Source organism: Tympanuchus pallidicinctus, unplaced genomic scaffold, assembly GCF_026119805.1.
Source record: "Tympanuchus pallidicinctus isolate F22 unplaced genomic scaffold, pur_lepc_1.0 scaffold7, whole genome shotgun sequence".
Lineage (NCBI taxonomy): Eukaryota > Metazoa > Chordata > Aves > Galliformes > Phasianidae > Tympanuchus > Tympanuchus pallidicinctus.
Window position 1 is genome coordinate 23,313,399 of NW_026294791.1, and position 17,705 is coordinate 23,331,103.

The following is a 17,705-nucleotide window of genomic DNA, read 5'->3' on the forward strand; positions in this document are numbered from 1 at the left end:
AACAGCAAATGGGAAGGATGTGTCCTTCCACTAGACAGCATAAAGCAGCAATCTAAATCTCCTTCAATGCAAATGCTAGCACTGTTTCAAAGCATTAAGATTACTGTGGTTCCAAAGCATGTGATTTTATATAATGTGGATATTCCTTTCAGAGGCAAAGAGGTCAAAATATGATACTCCACGAGATTAATTTCTTTGCAAATCAAACTGGGTTTTCTGTATGACCATCACAAATTAACATCTATCACAGACATAAACTTGTCTGTATGTTTAAGAGAATGCTGCATTTTGAAATTAGTCATTTTAGGGAATTAACGTGTCATATGGAAAAAAACAGCTTGAAAACACAAAAAAAATAATTCAATGGAGCAACCAAAAAAGACTATTATTCTAAACAGTGTGTTCTTATTTGCCCTTCAGCAGGGAACACGACAAGTTTGCAAGCTTGCTAAACATTAGAGGAGGTCTGTCCCAACCCTTTGGAAATCCAAGGTCAGAAAAGGATCAAAAATCCATGAGGAAGAAGAGAGATTTAGGAATTCTTAGTGATACATTCTGAATGCTGCTCTTCCTCTGTCCATCTGCAGCAGATGATGACAACAGAAGGGTCACAAAATCTGGAGGAGGAACATATGATCTTTATGTAGTAGCTCCAATCTTGTGTACTGGTCTGTGTTCAGCTGTACTGTCCCATGTCAGTGTAAATCATGTATGAAGTCTTTGAAGGCCGCAGCTACTTCTGCTCACTCTGTTCTTTCTTCCTACTCACACTCCATCCTCCTTTCCCAGTTTGTCTGTCTCTTCTCTACTTACCTTAAAGGCAAGAAAGGGAACAAGCATTGTGGCTATTACGTCTAGCTGGACTAGCACCTCTTCTTGTCCACGATGACAACAACTAACATTATCCATATCAACCTTGCTAATGCAGCCATTGAGTGCCCTGTTTTTCAGTAATGATCCAATACAGCTTGTGGGCACAGGAAAGTTTCAAAATGCCTGCAGGTTCAGGAAGTTCAAATCATCACTACTTTCTTTTTAAAAGTACGTCACACATTTTCTCTTGCAGCATAAGGAAGGCTAGGAATGTACTACTGTTCAATCCACTCTTTCAAATACGGCCAAAAATTTCCTGTTAAACACCCTTGCTTTAATCCTATATAACCTTCATGTTGTTAAATTACTCTTTTATGAGACTGAATAAATAACTGAGACCAGAGCACATCTTTGGATTCCTGTCTGTATTTCTGGCAAACAGCATTTGCTATTGTTTGACTCTACTTTCCTTTTTCAAGTTGAGAGATGCTAAAAATAAAAACCACTTCCTTTTATTGATAGTATATTGATAGAGAAAAGGCTAAGGAGGCAAAAACAAAAAGCAAACAAGCAAAAAATTACTGAAAATACCTAACTATAAAATTAGTCATTCATGCAGTTCACCAGCTGACAATCCCAAAGCTGCAGCTGTATTTTGGTTGGGGACTGCAGTCACAATATCATTTTTATCCTAGAATGACTTCTAACAACTCTCTTTAGGTTACTTATTTCTCTGTCTACCTCTCTCCTGCATAATTTTTCATTACCCTTCTCCATCACACGGGACTGGTCAACGCTAAGAGTAATGAAGAGCCATTTCAGCTGATCCAGTTATAGCTGAATTGCAAAAGTAACTCACAATGGTCCCAAATGAAGTGGCTCTCTCCTGATTCACCTGATTTTAAAAACAATTTTTGTTGAATAAGTTTTTTGGAGCAAGTAGCTCAGGAACAATACTAAAGACAATCAAAACTACCTGAGTTACAAAAAGCAGATTAAACCTAAAAGCCATGTAGAACAAGCAACTCTTCACACATTTGTTCAGCTGTCCTAGTGCATTGCCAACCACAGCACATAATAAAATTCCAGCACCACTGAACGTGCAAAGTGGAGAGCCTTTGGCTGATGAAGGGAGATGCTGATGGAAGTGAGATTCAGAGGCAGCAGATGTAGCACCTAGGCTGCAGTGTCTGCCATCCCATGAATTTCGTTATAGCTGGTCTTCAGGACAGTCATCTGCAGGAGGAGCACACGGAGGAAGGTGGTGAACAAAAGGCTTTTGCAAGTCTAGGAGTCAGCCGTCCTCTTAGGGTGAGCAATTGCTGCAGCTCCTGGAGCAAACTCAGGGACACTCCTGCCTCTGACGGCGTTAAGTACAGGCTGCTGAAGAGTCTCTTCTGCCCATTTCTGCTTCAGATTTCTCGCAAGAACAGTATTGAAGAAATATAATGAAACCACAGGAGTTGTTATATTGTGATATGTCACAGGTTTTTAAAAGGTTCTGCATCCCACTTTCTGGCCAACCCCTCCAATGTTTATCCTCATTCAAAACATTACTTCTTTCATTGATTCTATTAAGAATGAAGCTGCCAGGTGACCATATTCCTCAATTTTTTTTTGCCACGTGGTATGGCTACCATAAGCAGTGTAGCTAGAATTTCTAGAGGTTGTCACGGCCACTAACACCAAGCTGCTGTTAGAAAAAATTGCCAGATATTGCATTTTATGGTTTGAAAACAGGATGAAAAGCTTTAAAAGAAGACAGAAATACAAGGAGCGGGAGACAGATTTACTAAGGTGCCAGGGAAGGGATAAGTTGGAAAGAAACCAACAAAAGACAGTGAGAAGGAAAGGGGGGAATATGTGGGGAATGGAGACAAATGTTCTAGGCAGGAAACCAAGAGAGGGGAGAAGGTGAAAAAAGAAGTAGACAGGATGGTCAAGAAAGGGACAGCAAGAGACGTGTAGAAAAAAGGAAAAACAAAATAGTGATAAAGGAGTCAGTGGAGGAGGGGGGGAAAAGCAGAGTTACTTTCCAACAGATAAAGGGAAATATAATCTCCAGCTGGAAGCAGCCAGTAGCTGAGTCTATTCCTGGGTGTGCCTTTCAACAAGAACTGTAATTGAGAATGGTAACAAATAGCACAGGGATGTCTTCCCATAGGGGAGAAATCCCAGAAAGAATAACTGATATTCTTGTAAGTCTTGTGATCTGGGGCTCTTTGGACAGGCAGAGTTGGAAACCTACTGACTACAGAAGAGCAATGTTCCCTCCTGTGATGGGCTCTGGCTTTGCATCACCCATGTAGCTGTAATATTCTTCTGACCACAGATGTGAAATGCAGAACTGAAGTAGTTATGTTTTGACTTCCATTTTCCCTTTAAATTCAGCAGAATTTTGAAATCCCTCAGATAACAGTTTTGCCCCTTTGCTTACAAGAAACATTCCTAATTACCAATTATGTCTTGTGAATCATCTTCACTGAAGGTACATTCAGAGAGAACAAACAGATTCTACTGTAAAACAAAGCTGTACTCTTCTTTGTGAGTATTCAGACTAAGATCATCCAAATCAGCATGCAGTAACTTTAAAGCTAGCACCTATTCACCCTGCCATAAGAGTCTGAAGCAATGGCTATTTGATTATTATTTATATTCCATTAAAAAAATAGTGGTAAGTTTTTAGAGCTGCAAGAGGAAGATGCCCAGACTAACGTAGGCTAAACCATCTGGCCTTATCTGCGGATGCATTATGACAGACTTTAATAAGAGGATTTGCATGCAGTTTTTGCAGTGGATCCTCTTGTTGTTCAACACACAGTGTTGGATGTTAACGCTAAATGTTTTGAAAGAACACTAATTCATAAAATCCGTCACAGAAAAGTGACTTAGTGGCTGATGTTTGGCGATTGAAGAGCTGAGTTCAGAGCCTGCAAACCAGGAAATGTTCGGCAGTGATACTTTCTGCAGTGCTTCTGGCTTTGTCTGGAATTGTCTGACTGCAATTACTATCAAGTATAAGCACTTTTTTAATTCTGGATTGGCAGAAGTACATAACGATGGCTAACAATGCAGATTAGCTACGAACACAACTGGTCATATAATTAGCCTTAGTGAAACAATAAAACATAGGTGGATGGTAGCATCTTCTGTGTTGGTTGGCTGTGGATTGATGTAAATTGTATGAAGACAGCTGAAAGAGGAGGCAGGGAGATTATGGGACCACTGCTGAATGGCATGAGATGAATTATGAATTCTCTCTCTGCTCTGCTTGCCTCACGTGTAAAGATTATCCTCAACCCCAGGGGTTGTGCACCAGCAGCCCTGAGCACAAGTCACAGGTGCTTGAAAGTATGTATATTCCTGCCTGTTTGAATGGACACTGAAGCCTTTCAGCTCCTCTGTTTAACCAGGTCCACATAAGACAGGGTTTGAATGGCAAAGTGAGTCTTAATCTTTGGCTCTTTGTTGGGGAAGCCTTCATGAAGCCATAGGGGCACTGCCGAGCACAAGACAGAGGGGAAAGGGGAGCACCTTCCAACCCTCACTGACACCAGGGGCCCTGCTGCCAGGAGAAAAACATTTCCAATTCAGTTGTTCTCCCTGTGGCAAAGCTGAGATTCCCGTTCAGGACATTTAAAAGCCATAAATCAAAGCATCCCACAGTAGAACTAAATTGATCAAGATCAGGCTTCCCAAAGAGGCAGGCAAACACACATCACGGTAACTAAAGAGGCTCCGGTGCCTGCTTCAAGCAGTCCTACCAAAGTGAGTGCACAGCTGCATTTTCTTTCAAAATACTACTGCAGCCTTTTAAGAGAGAGAGGGAATAATCTCAATTCTGGCAGCAGAGAATATTTCACAAATCATATATGCTTTGGCATCAAGCCCTTAACAAAGCCAGGGGCCTTTACTCACAGGCTTTGCTGGGAGAGATCCACCCACCTCAAGTGGGATTAATTAAAAGAGGCATGTATCATGCAAATAGTTTCTGTTTCCTTACAGAAATATTCAGAGCACATAACCCGAAACAGCTTTAGAATCAGAGCGAAGCAAGGAAGAAAATTATTTCCTGCTCCCCTAACCGCTTTCCTTTCCCTGTACAGTATGCAAAGAATAGTGAGAAAATGCAGAAAGCTCACAGTTTCTGGACAATTCCTTTGAATAAATGCTAATAAAAGCTGAAAGGGAAGGGGGGGGAGTGTGGTTTTATTTTTTTAAAAGGCATAGGCAATACCTCACTATAAAGTAGCAAACTCTCCAAACTAAATGTGTGTTCAGCCCCTCATTGGAACAGGATGGTTCCAATCTTACTCCTGGAAGCGACCTTTTATCTTAAAGTGGAACACAAGAAAAATAGAATGCTACTTCTTTGTGTGTCAGGATTTTCAGCTCCATGTGATAGTGACGGGGCTGCAACCAACCAACCTATGGAAAGCTGGATGCTAACCTATTCCCTGGATGTGACAGATCCCAACACTTGAAGAAACAACACAGCAGCAAACAGCGGCAGCACAATCAGAGCATGGAGCCTCAGCTCAGAAAGAAATTATGGAGAAAGGTGAGGTTTCCTCAAGAACTCTTCCTCAAAATGATTTCTTTTTCCTTTTAATATCTCAGACCCATTTTCTGAATCAATCTCCTATGATCCTGCGAAGGCTGTGATTGAAACCAGACCAAGCGTAGCAGAAATTCCAGGGCTCAAAAGGACTTTTAATAGGCACAGGAGCCTGCCACACTGTCCCCCTCAGGTGATTTCCCCTGCAGCCCCTTCCCTGGGATTTCCTCTCCCGGAGTTTAGTCAGCAGGAGAAACCTGAAGTTTCAGCAGAACGGCAAACCCTTCCTGCATTCCTTAGCATCTGAGAATTTTAAGTCTGAGGCTTTCATAGCTCTAAAAAAAGGGGACTAGGATCCAGTCCAGAAGATGTGTATTGCAGATATTTTTTTCCACAAAAATGTCAGGCACTCGTACATTCAATTATGCATCCAGCTACAGCATTTTAAAAGCACTGACCTCCTTTATCAGGCCCTGCTTCGCCTGCCACCAGTGGCTGTCATAAACTGAGTTGTTCACAGGCTGCTTATCCCAAGTGTCTGTGAGCTTGGAAATTCCTTTCTGGTCTCCATCCCACCTATCACTTCGGCATCAAAAAGATGGTCATCAGACATGCTCTTGGCAAGCCACCTCAGGAAAGCAATGCTCATGCAGAATCACAGCCAGGCTGGACAAAGGACACATGCTGTTCTCAAGGCAAGGTGAGAGACACTGGAGAGCTATGGTTCTTCCCAGTAGGACAACTGATGAAACGCTGGACCTCCTGTCCACATCTGGTACATCATCTGTCCACCTATGGCACAGTGGGAACACCCCTGCCAGTGCCCTTCAAGCTCTCCCAGCGGGGAACCTGGGCTTCTTTCTTTCCAGTGTGAAGTTTAGTACCCAGAAATGGTGTTTCTCCCTAATGCAAGCTATGGAGTATCCACTGAGACGAAAGAATGACTTTCGTGATTAGGCAGTGCAACTCCTTTTTCATAGAAAATAGATAAAAATGCTTCATTGATTTGATATACCCTCTTTAACTGATTTATTTTTCATATTATAATGGTCATAATGATATATAAGTGCTCAACTTCAGAAGTAGCAATCACCCTCCAACAGCGTGATATGCATCTCCATACTGTATAATATATAAATGGTGATGTTAGAAAAACTGGGCATCACATTCAAGTTGCTGACAGCTACCACTGATCTCACTTATTCAAAAGAAAGTATTCAATATTTTTTCTCCAAAGGCAGGTTACGGTTTTATTTTCCATTACTATTTCTAAAATTAAGAATGTACACATTTTCTTTTTGTTTCTGTTTAAGTAGGTTTTTTTGTTTGCTTTTCTCCAAACTGTGACTAAGCCTAATATAACAGTTAATTTATTAAAATTGGAGAAAGATCTTTGTTCCAGCATGGCCTAATGTGCCCATGCCTCTCGTAATTGGGGAAGTTACTGAAGCTGTAGGAGTTAGAGCCTTTCATATATGAGTGATTAAGTGTGTTATGTCATAGTGAAAATAAATACTAAGGACAAGTTTTTCATATAACTTATATTAAAAAGTGGTTAATGCCACACAGAATTATAACATATGAAAAGCTACTTTTAAAAGTACTGATAACTGCAAAGTTGTCAGAAGGAAACAATGTGATCATTAAAATCCTGTTCCTTAACTAAGCATGTTGTGCTGTGTGACCTACACTGTTAGACAGCTGCAAACTGTTTTCAACTGGCTGTAAATTATTTGCCTTGTGGAATAAAAATCAGATTCCCATCAGTTTGTTCCACTGATTCTACAAGGCCTTGCTCTTGTTCTCTCCCCAAAGAGCTGTTACTTCCTTCAGTGAGCACTCAAAATGGTGAAAGTGAGCTATTTGTTGCACCACTGCCCATGTTCTGGTGGAGGTCTAGAGGACTTGACTCTGTGAACAACGCCTGTGATCATGATAGCACGTAACCACAACAGGGGCTTTTAATGTAATATAATCTAGTTTCTTCGAACTGACTGACAAGAAAATGCTTTCTGCCACAAATACAAGAATCTTTCCAAAAAGTCTTATTTGTGCTAGAAATCGGTTCCTCACAACACCTTTGACTCTCTGCAGGGAACACACGGTTGTGTTCTGTTACTGGACTCACTCAACAACAGTGCTTGACTTTCCTGGGTCGTGCAGCATCTGTCTGTTATGCTACGGGAAGAGAACCATGCCCACCACCAGGAAGCTGAGACATCTTACCTTGGGACACTGGGAGGAGCCCGCGTCGGCCGGGATGGAACTTGGGGAGGTCCTCCATGGGCTTCACCACCACTTGAAAATGGTGGCAACGGTCCTGGGCGGAACGGGACTGGGGGAGCCCCTGACTGAGGGCCTGGAGATGGGATTGCAGGAGCAGGTCCTCGGCCAGATAAAGGTCTGGTTGGGGGATTATTTAATGTAGGCCTCCTCTGAGTTGAGGGACTTGGAGGAGGTGATCTAGTGAAATACCAGAGATTGAAGATGTTTGCTACAGTGCGAATATTTATTTAAAAAAAAAAAAAAAGTTAAAATATTTTTTTTTCTTTGCACCCCCTTTGCTGCCAGTTTCAGACCTATATGTATACCTAACATATACCATTCCCATAGACAGCACGCTCTGAGATAGAAAAAATGGAAATACAGTCAAGGAGCTAATATGTAATGGATTGAAATGCTAGAATTCTAACAGTGTTGTATGAAAAGGATTTGCTAGGACATGCAGCCTGAAGGACTGAAGTTTAATAAAAGCTTGCAAGAAAAAGCCCTGTGAATACACAGTTGGGGTTAGATTGCAGAGACAGGTGGGATTTCTTCAGTAAAGGAATCAAAACAGTATTTGGTGGCAGAAGTGGCTGCTATTTGAAGCATCAGACAAGCTGTAAATCCAACATAAAGTATTCTAGCAGACAAATGTCTTGTCTGGTGTTTATATGCATACCCATAGAATGTGTATATGTGGAAAAAGGTTTTTAAAAAATAAACATGTAAATGGGGACATGCAGCATGCATGCAGGTTCGCATCTGCTCTGGAGCACAGTATCTGGATTTCTCGATTTGGCCTCCAGCTAGTGTAACATGGTAGCACACAAAGCTCCTGGCACTTTAGGTAAAATGCAGCTCACTGAAACTAGAACTAGAAGCAGATTTTTCTCCTAGCCGGGCTTAAACAGAATACAGGATGCTGGGAAAAAGGCTGATGGCTTTACTAGAAAGAGCTCATGCGTGTGTCTGTCTTGAGTCAGGTATTCTAAGCAGCATGCAAGAAAATAAATCCGCATGTTCTTTATCTTAATGTACTCTAAGCAGCTCAAAATAGCATCTAAATAATACCAAGATGTCTGATTTCCCTCACAAGTGTCATTAAGACCTGCCTAAAACACAGGTAAGAAGGGAGGTGCCAATTCTAATAACGTCTGCCAGTCCTAAATTTCATTGCAAAGCAAATGAAGAACCTCACCTGCGGGCCTGCTGAAGCCAAGAGTCATCTACAGGAGGTGGTGCAGGGGTTGACACAGTGCTAGTGCTGATATCGCCAATGATTGCTAGGGCTTCCTTTAGAGCTTGGTACATGCGGAGCATTTCATCTCGCCTCTGTGCCTGCTCAGCTGATTCCTCCATTAGAGTATTTTGGTCCTCAGAAGAATACAAGTGAGCCAGGAGCTCAGCGTTGATAAATTCTTTCACCTATTTCATTGCACAAAACAAATGCACAAATAAACAACAAGAAAAATCGAAAATAGAGCATTGAACAAGTACAGTGGGTGACCCACAGAACCAGGAGACAGACCTATCTAAATTGAAGCAGTTTTTCCCACTGCTTTGTTTACATTGAGTCTTGGTCGTGCAGCTTTTTGTTAGGTCTAGTGAGGGACTCAAAAATGCTGAACTCAGAATGATCTGATGGTGCAGCAGCCTGGGGGGGGAGCTGAGACCCAGGGAAAGGCTGGCATACAGCTGGGCAGAGCAGCTGGAAAGGGATGGACTGGACATTTTAGCAGCTGTCTGCACGTAGATGGGTTTAAAACAATTACAAAGCTACATTTTGAGATCGCTATTCACATCTGAGAATCAGACAGTTTTGTGCAGTCCCTCCACAATGAACTGTGGACTTTTTTTCTGTCTTGGAAACATCAGACATGGTTGGAGTTAACACTGGTCTTTGTCTCTAACACTTTACAGCATCTCTGTCAATTATTTTCTTAGCAATGATATACCTTGCTGTAAATGATGCTCTTCATCTCCAGCAATTTTGCCAGATTCTAAATATCCCATGCACACACATTCAAGCTGAAGGAAGAAGTCTCCAAGTAATCTAATTCAATATATTGATTTCGTGCTGTGCCTGCCCCAGTTATGGAAACCAGGGCCACAATAAGATAAAAAGCTAGAGGTGTTCTGATTAAATAAGACTTTGGTAAATAGACCAACTGCTGACCTACTAAATCCTTGATTTGAGCCTTTTGTCGCTGTTCTGATCTATGTCTCATTTGGTTTTTTTTTTGCTCTCTAAAGGGTTTGGAGTTGTTTTGAGCTGGAGATACTACTACTGGGAATACACTCCCAAGATTCTGATTACATAAACCTGAGTTCCATTTGCACATGGGTTTGTGCTAGTCAGCTACAATGATATAAATCCTGATGAGTCTATGGCAACGTTTGCATTCATATGAGGTCAGCTGTGCAAATTGTGCAGGACGGTGAGCAGAAGGTCAGGACAGATCTTACAGGGAAACAAACCCATATTGACTGAGCTTGGCTGTCATTTCCCATTCATAGATGATAAGAGATGCTCAAAGTCTTAGCAGAGCCTGCAAAACTTTTTCATGAGCCTCATGCTGTTTTCCAGTAGATGGTACTGATCAAGAGCCAGAGTACACTACTTTCCTCATGATTGCCAAAGACTCCACATTAAAAACAGATATCACAGTTAAACAGCATCACATTCTACTTGATGAAATGAGCATTTTAATGGCAACACTTCAAAAAAAAAAAAAAAAAAAAGAAGTCCTAAAATTAGATTAAGGCCAGAGCTGATTGTAAAAGCATTGCTAAACCGCAAGTATCTCTTGGGAAAAAAATAAAAAAATCCTGTGATGTTTATCATGAGATCCCTGCCTGCCACAAGCACAAACTCAAGAAACTCGCTGCACTCTTCTGAAAAGGAAGACTACTGTATTAAGACTGGTTCTTGAATCAGCCTCCTTCCTTTACTAGATAGAGGAAGGCCTTCCTAAATAGCCACTTTCTCTGGCTTGGGAAAGGAAGAGAAAGTGACACTTTATGAGCCTTTGCCTTTTTATAAAACAGAAACATTCACCACAATGTTTTAAAATGTTTTCCCTTACAGACTTCAAACCAACAGTCAAAGCTGAATCACAGCCAGCATCCAGAACACCCATACTGCAAAGCCTGCCCTGTCCCTCTAGAATGGGGTAAGATGGGCTTGCAAAGAACTCTGATTTATCAGTGGGCAGACTGCAAGCAGCAGAAAAGCCTCAGAAAATTAATTCCTTAAGGTTGGTAGTAACAAGAACTCCTGAGTTTTCCTGCTCAGCTGAGATGAATATTAGCACTGGTATAGAGCATGTATTATCTACTCCAAGACCACCCCTCTTGAATAATCTGCAATACCTAGGCATCAAGAACTAATGGTGAGAACTCTGAAATGTGTGTTTTGTTTGTGCATGTTTGAATTTCTAATGGTAACTCAATGCAATTCCATGCGCTGAATGTATTTTCTTTTAGGGTAATCAACATCCACCCCTAAGGGAAGAATAAGGGATGCATTTGGAATACAACAATCTAAGTTTAGGCCTCAAAACATGCTTAGGGATATCATCTAATTATTTGCTGTATGTTGAGTTTGAATTTGATACTTCCTCTGAATTGAAAGTGCTCATTTACAGGCCCACAAAGTGGAAAGGAAGTTCTAGGAGGACTTGGGAGGTAACAATTGTCATGGAAACAAATTCCTTGGGATCAATCTGTTTCCAGACTTTTGAAGGCAATAGAAAGTACAGACTATTATCAGCCAGAGGAAGAGAAGATATTTTCTCTTAACTCCAAGTGAGTAGGTTGGACTCCTGAAGGCTCCAAGGAGCACACGCACTACTTAATGGGACCCACCTTCCCTCACAGCTGCACTTCTTTCCAGGTCTTTGAACAACTTTTTGACCTGCTTTAGCAATCTTAATTCAAGCATTCCTTTCTCTTTTTAATAGCTCTGCTTTTTGAAAAATTCCTATTTCAGTTATTATATTTAATGTGGTATTTACTGCCTATGCTGCAAAGAAAAAAAAGTGCATTAAAGTTTTCAGTCTCGTTCTTTACAGTCTTTTAAAAACTTTTGACTCTTTGCCATGAATTTAAATTCTAGGATTGAGGCTTGGTTGTCAGATCACTAGCAAGTCCAAACACAGCTATGGACTATGAGGTCAACTGAAAGGTGGATGATGTGGTAAGTATGCTGTTTCTATGTGCCACTGTCAGCCAGCATGGCAGGTTTCTACCAATGTAACAGTTGATGAGATTGCAAGTACAAAATCTTCTGAGTAAAGCAAGCACTTCTGAGACCCTTAAACTATTCCATATGAGGAGGTGAGTGGCAGAAAATTTAATGTAAACTTTCAAAAGGAGCTGCTCACCAACTCTGCAGTTCATGAAATGAGAGCTGAAAAACAGCCCTTTTAAAAGGCACTGAAGTTGTGCTAAGTGGAAGAAGCAAGTTGCTAGCTATGACCTGGAAAGAGCCGAGGGAATACGCTCACCTTATAAATTCTAGACCACGTCAGATTTCAGGTGGAGAAAAAAAATAGGCAGCTCCATTGTTCCCGTGCTCTTCTGCAAAAACTCACCCATGACTGGAACATAATTTGGAGTCTGACTTCCCTAAACTTACAAGAATTCAACAGAGTATCTCTTGTCCTCTTGCAAAAATTCTACTCATATTGTCTTTCCCTGGAACTGCCAATGAAATTTCCTGTCCAGCCACCTACCTCTCAGGTGAAACACAAATTCTACAGGGCTAATGAAATTCATCAGCGTAAAAACAGAGGTGACTTCAAGTCGAGAGAAAATTCCTTTCTTACCAGATTTGTGTAACAACACACTTGTATTTGTAACAACTGATTGGCAAAGGTACTACCCATAACTAACAGGAACTGTGCGCTCCACGTTAATTCTTATGGCAGCAACGGCTCTAATAGCCAGCTCAGTTCAACAAGGTCCATTCAGTACTCTGCCAAAAAGGAAAGGCTGAGATTCTAGCACAGTGGAAAAACAATGATATTTCAAAGCCATTTCTTTAATCAAATAATCTTCAGATCTAAGAAGGACACACACGATAAATCAAACAACCACATCTGCTTATCTAAACAACGGTGTCCAAAGCTTCTAGATTTATTCCTTGAAAATGGTATTCAGAAAATATAAAGAAACCCAAATAAAATAAGAACTGCTTTAAGAAACTGTGACAAAGGACTACTGAAACTGAGACTGAAAATCAAGGAAGCACTGCTCCACTCCTCTCACAGACTGCCTAGATGGAGCTCCCAACCCCCTTTTCCCTGCTAAATCAATAACAGGGCAGAAAAAAAAGGATCTTTAATTTACCTTTAAATAATAACATATTCTGATTAAGACATGAATTCCATCTTCAGCATGCTGGAATTAGCACTCAGGGCACTGTGCCAACTTTCAGAAGGCTGCGGGACTTTGTGCTACTGAAGAAGAAAGGAGTATTTTGTTTTGGAGCGTGACATTTATGGGATCGTGTTCTTCTCCTCAGTTTGTACTGTTGTTGCTGTCTGTTCAAGAGGTATGTTTGTACATGTGCAAGAGATTTAACAGACGTTGAAGTAGTCTAGAATCGTGGCTGTTACTTACATTATTGATCATAAGGTGCATGATTGTTTTCGGTATCAAATCTCGGATACATTTGTTGATAATAGACATGTAGGAATCCACCAGATTTCGAATTGTCTCCACCTGTCTCTCCAACTGGGGGTCCATTGAAAAATTGTCCGCTTGGCCATTCTCATCATTTTCAGTCTGCATGGAAGAAGAAAGGAAAAATCAAATATTTCAGATTACAGCAAACTGGAAATATACTGGGGGGAAAAAATAGACTTACAACGTAGTAAACCAGTAACGCAACTCACACAAAGAATGTCTGGAGGTTTTCAGGTGAAGAGGTATGAAGGTAAATGAAACCCCAAGATACTATTTCAGATCACCGGTTGCAATATTTAATGTCAAATCTTTTGCCATCCAGATCCTGCCTGCCTGACTCATGCAGCGCTGTAAGTCTGGATATTGAATTTTACCCTCTTATGGGGACAAAACTTCCTTGTTACCCAAAGCTGACTCAATTGTGACAAATTCTGCATTTCAGTCTCAGACTTGTTAGATGTGAATAGCACCTATCTAAACAAAGGATTTTTTATGATGGATAACAGCAAAAACATCATTGGTTCCAATGCTCATAACATAAGCTGGTTTATATATTAGAGATCTCTTTTCCATTGGACAGAAAAAAACCTTCTTTGTATGTAAATAGGTGACCTAATTAAAGAAAATACAAGGAATTTTAACTGGAAGCTAAAAGGTATGCACTTTGCTTTGGTCTGGCCTGCACAAACCCAAGAAAACTGAGCAATAAAAAGAACAATATCCCTTTGACAAAAATCACACTGCTTTCTGAGGCTCAAAGACGCCAAAAGAAAGGAATTTCAACCTGTGAAGTAAAAGGGCAATGTCCTTTCCACAGACTCTGACACATAATAGTTCTCCCTGAAAACTAAGACAGCGAGCACTTCAGCCATGCTAGCATGAACTAAAATCCAAACCTGTTCTGTGGATAGCATGAGGAAACAGTAATTACTTGCAAAAACTAATAAACTATAATAGAAACTAGTTATATACCAGCCAGATATCACTACCAGCACAATTCCATTGACAACATAGCACTGAGCTAAACTTTGCACATCAGCAGTCCTTTACAGACTCCTCGATCAGTTGCAATTGGTAGCCAACCTGTTAGCAAAAGCCCATTGGAGCTGGAAAGAGGCCTCTCCTTGCACAAAATGCTGAGCCACAATTACCCTGAACCTGATTTGGAATACTTTGTTGTGTATACCAACTACAGTTTGTCCATGTATTCTTACTTCTGCTGCTGCTGGTTTATTTTTTTCTTTCTCCTTGTTTAAAAGATAGATTACAGTAAGATTCTTAGCTTGCTAAGCAGCGAAGTGACAGATGTTTATCATTATCCTCATCAAGAGAATGTAAAGTGAAAATAGTAATTAGTCTCTGATCTTAAAGTCAAAGAGTGATACGTCTGCAAACATTTAACCTTTTATATACAGGCACACAGGTGATATTTACAGAGAGTGAGTAATACTTCAGGAGTCCATGTCTTGTTTGAAACTGTAATGGAGCTGATTTTATACTGTTGATTTGTTTTCTCTAAAAATTAGAAAGTAATTTACTTTTTAATAAATTACCTTCAGTAATTTATTACAAAAGCTCTTGACCATAGCATTCCTACTGACCGGCCATCCCAACTGAAGGCTTTTCGTGCCAGCAAGCACTTTGATGCAAGTGTTGGCATCACACCCCACACCATGGAGATGTTTGCTTCTAGCAGCTTTCCCTGTTACTGCAGTGCACCTATAAATGTCATCAGGCTTTTCTCAGTGCCAAGAGCAGCACTTGAGAACAAGGGTGCTTGTTAATGCTGGGCATCATAACAAGATAGAAGTGATGGACACACCACATTCCATTTTCATTCCATTCTGTCAGAATGGTTGGGTTTGTGCTAGAGCATCACGGTGACTCTAACTCCAGCTCCAGACACCCTTCAGCCCACTGCACGCCATCTGCATTCTGAAAAAGCATTCTCAAGTCTCCGAGTAACAGCAGTGTTTTGCACACACTGCACAGCATGCTGGCAGAAGCTGGAATGTAGGCCAAGAGGTGTCAGCATACTGAGCAGAAAAGGAAGAAGCCTAGAAATGGGTTTCTGTGCCTCTATTCCCAAGGGTCAGGGCAGCCACCATCCCCTTTCAGTGCTCATCACCCACAACTTGTTAATCCCAATGGCAAAGCTTTAGGTGCCAGCATCAACACAACTATAGTCATTTTAGGAGCTTTTTGAAGCCTACAGCAAAGAAACGATGGAATAAATGAGAGCTAAAAATCAAGTAAAGAAAATGAGATTCGCCCATGGAAAGTGAAATTGAATATCAGATGAAAATACACAAAGCTAGATATAAGAAATAGGAGAAAAAATACATAGAAGAAGGTAACGTGGAAACCAGGATGCTGCTTTCATTTACACATAGAACACATTGCCACAGAGAGTAAAGAGACAGTCCTTCCTTTCAAAGTTCTCCATATTTGAAGGAATGAAAATAATCTCTCTTCCTTCAGCTCTGCAGAAGGTCTCACCTTTCATAAGCTGCCTTACGATCCTTGCAGGACAAGCTGGCAGTGAAACACCAAATACACAGCATTGCTACTGTATTACAACCACTCTTCTGTACTAAAAACGTATTAGGATTAATTAAAGCGTCACACAAGAGATAACTGAAAACTGCATGTGAAATTCAAACCCCTTAAGTTTGTGGGAATTTTACTGTTAGCTGCAGTGGGAAAAGGATTTCACCCTACGGATGCATTTTGACCAGAAAAGTTATCAGTCTTCTCTAGACTGTAAACTCCTTGGTGCAAGAGTAAAGATTTAATGTGGTGCAAAGGGAAGGAGGCACGAGTAATTACACGCAATCCAAAAAAAGGAACAGTACCTCAGAACAACAGGATAATTTTTCTGATTGGGGGAATTATAAGACTGTTGAAGAGTGTCTCCAGAAATATCCAAGAGAGCTAATTCCTTCTGAAATTCACAGTAAAGCAGGGCAATACACTGAAAACAGTCCTGAGCTGGCCACACAGAGAGCAATACTTCTAATTTCCATGATTTCATTACATTCAGGGCAGCTGCCAGCATATTTAAGAATGTCTTGTATAACATTCCTGATGTCAGTTCCAAGAAGGAGCATTTGTCTAGCATTTTCATTAGAACAGTGTATCAACCAATTTTGTGTAATCAAAAAGGCATTCAATTAAAAATGACTGAGGGGAAGCAGATTTGAAGGTGACTGATGAAAGGGTAAAATCCAAAGCAGCAGCAAAGCAATAGTCCGCGTGCTACAAAATGAATCCATGGCTGCTGTGAGAAACCAATCATTTAAAAACAACTTTCATATCTTTCATTTACAGATGCAAGCTCATAACAACAACCACCTGAAAAGGAATTATTCCCTCCAGTTCATATTTATGTTTGAATTCACAACTGCTGAACACATAATCTGCTTTTATCTTCTCTTGTCCAAGCAGGATTTTTCTTTAATGCAGCACCACTCAGAAAGTTGCATTTGTCCTAAAGCCCCCTGCTTTCTCTCAAGTCTTTTCAACTGATTCTTGATATTCTCTCTTTGGTGCCTGTCTGATGCTGTATATGCAATGTAGCTAATATGCCCTCAGCTGCACACAGCGTGGCTTTTGCCAGAGGACTTCTGAAACCACATGACAGCTTCACGCAGGGAGGTTTTCTTACTGGAAGGAACCACAAGTAAATGACAATACATTGCTGTTGTGTATGTACAACAAAGCAAGCAGCAGAAAAAGAACATTTCCTGGGTAGCTTGGAAGCTGTCCTTTCCCCTCAGAGAGGGTAACTGCCACTCTCTTCATGCTTTCAGCATCTCCTGACTGTGAGTCGCTGCTGCCTTTCCTGAGCCACCCACAGGCTGCCCCTTTCAGCAGCGCTGCCTTCATTTGCAGCCCCGCGCTGCTCCGCACGCAGCTTATGATCCAGGTTTCCCTTGCACCTGGTCTGTCTCACTTCACACCCATGCAGAAGATTGCCAGTTCAATTTGATTCAGAAGCATTTAACTATCTGGATTAGTTTAAACAATCGTCTACTTGGATTCTTCTTTGTGGTTGCAGACATTGTATAGCACAGACCACGAGCTAAAACGTTCTGCTGAATCCACATACTGGTCCCCAGATATTTACATAACTTTAATGATCCCAAACGTTCAAAATCTACACTAGGCTCTCCCTGCCTCCTTTAATCAAGAATCTGATTTGAAACCATGAGACTGAAAGGAATGATGTATTACCAGACACATCCGGCGTAACTTTTGTCTTCTAGTTTGCAAGCCTTTAGGGTAGTTTTTGCAAACTTCAGCCATTTTTCAGCTTAGTGCAGCTGAAGGAAGTTCTTCTAGACTTAAAACCAAGAGGCAGAGAATGAAGGCAGGT

General features: G+C 40.9%; 1 protein-coding gene across 5 annotated transcripts in view; it reads right to left on the reverse strand.

Moving 5' to 3' along the window:
• The window catches only part of DNM3 (dynamin 3), a 166,772-nt gene that overhangs the window by 11,004 nt on the left and 138,063 nt on the right, over positions 1-17,705 (reverse strand). For 4 of the 5 annotated variants that reach the window (XM_052665623.1, XM_052665622.1, XM_052665620.1 and 1 more), the window contains 3 exons: positions 13,262-13,426; positions 8,835-9,061; positions 7,598-7,834 (listed from right to left, as the gene is read on the reverse strand). In XM_052665623.1, coding sequence (XP_052521583.1) covers positions 7,598-7,834; positions 8,835-9,061; positions 13,262-13,426 — 629 coding nt within the window. Of the gene's footprint in view, positions 1-1,223; positions 2,050-7,597; positions 7,835-8,834; positions 9,062-13,261; positions 13,427-17,705 lie in introns of those variants that run through there. The other variant, XM_052665621.1, reaches the window with a different exon arrangement.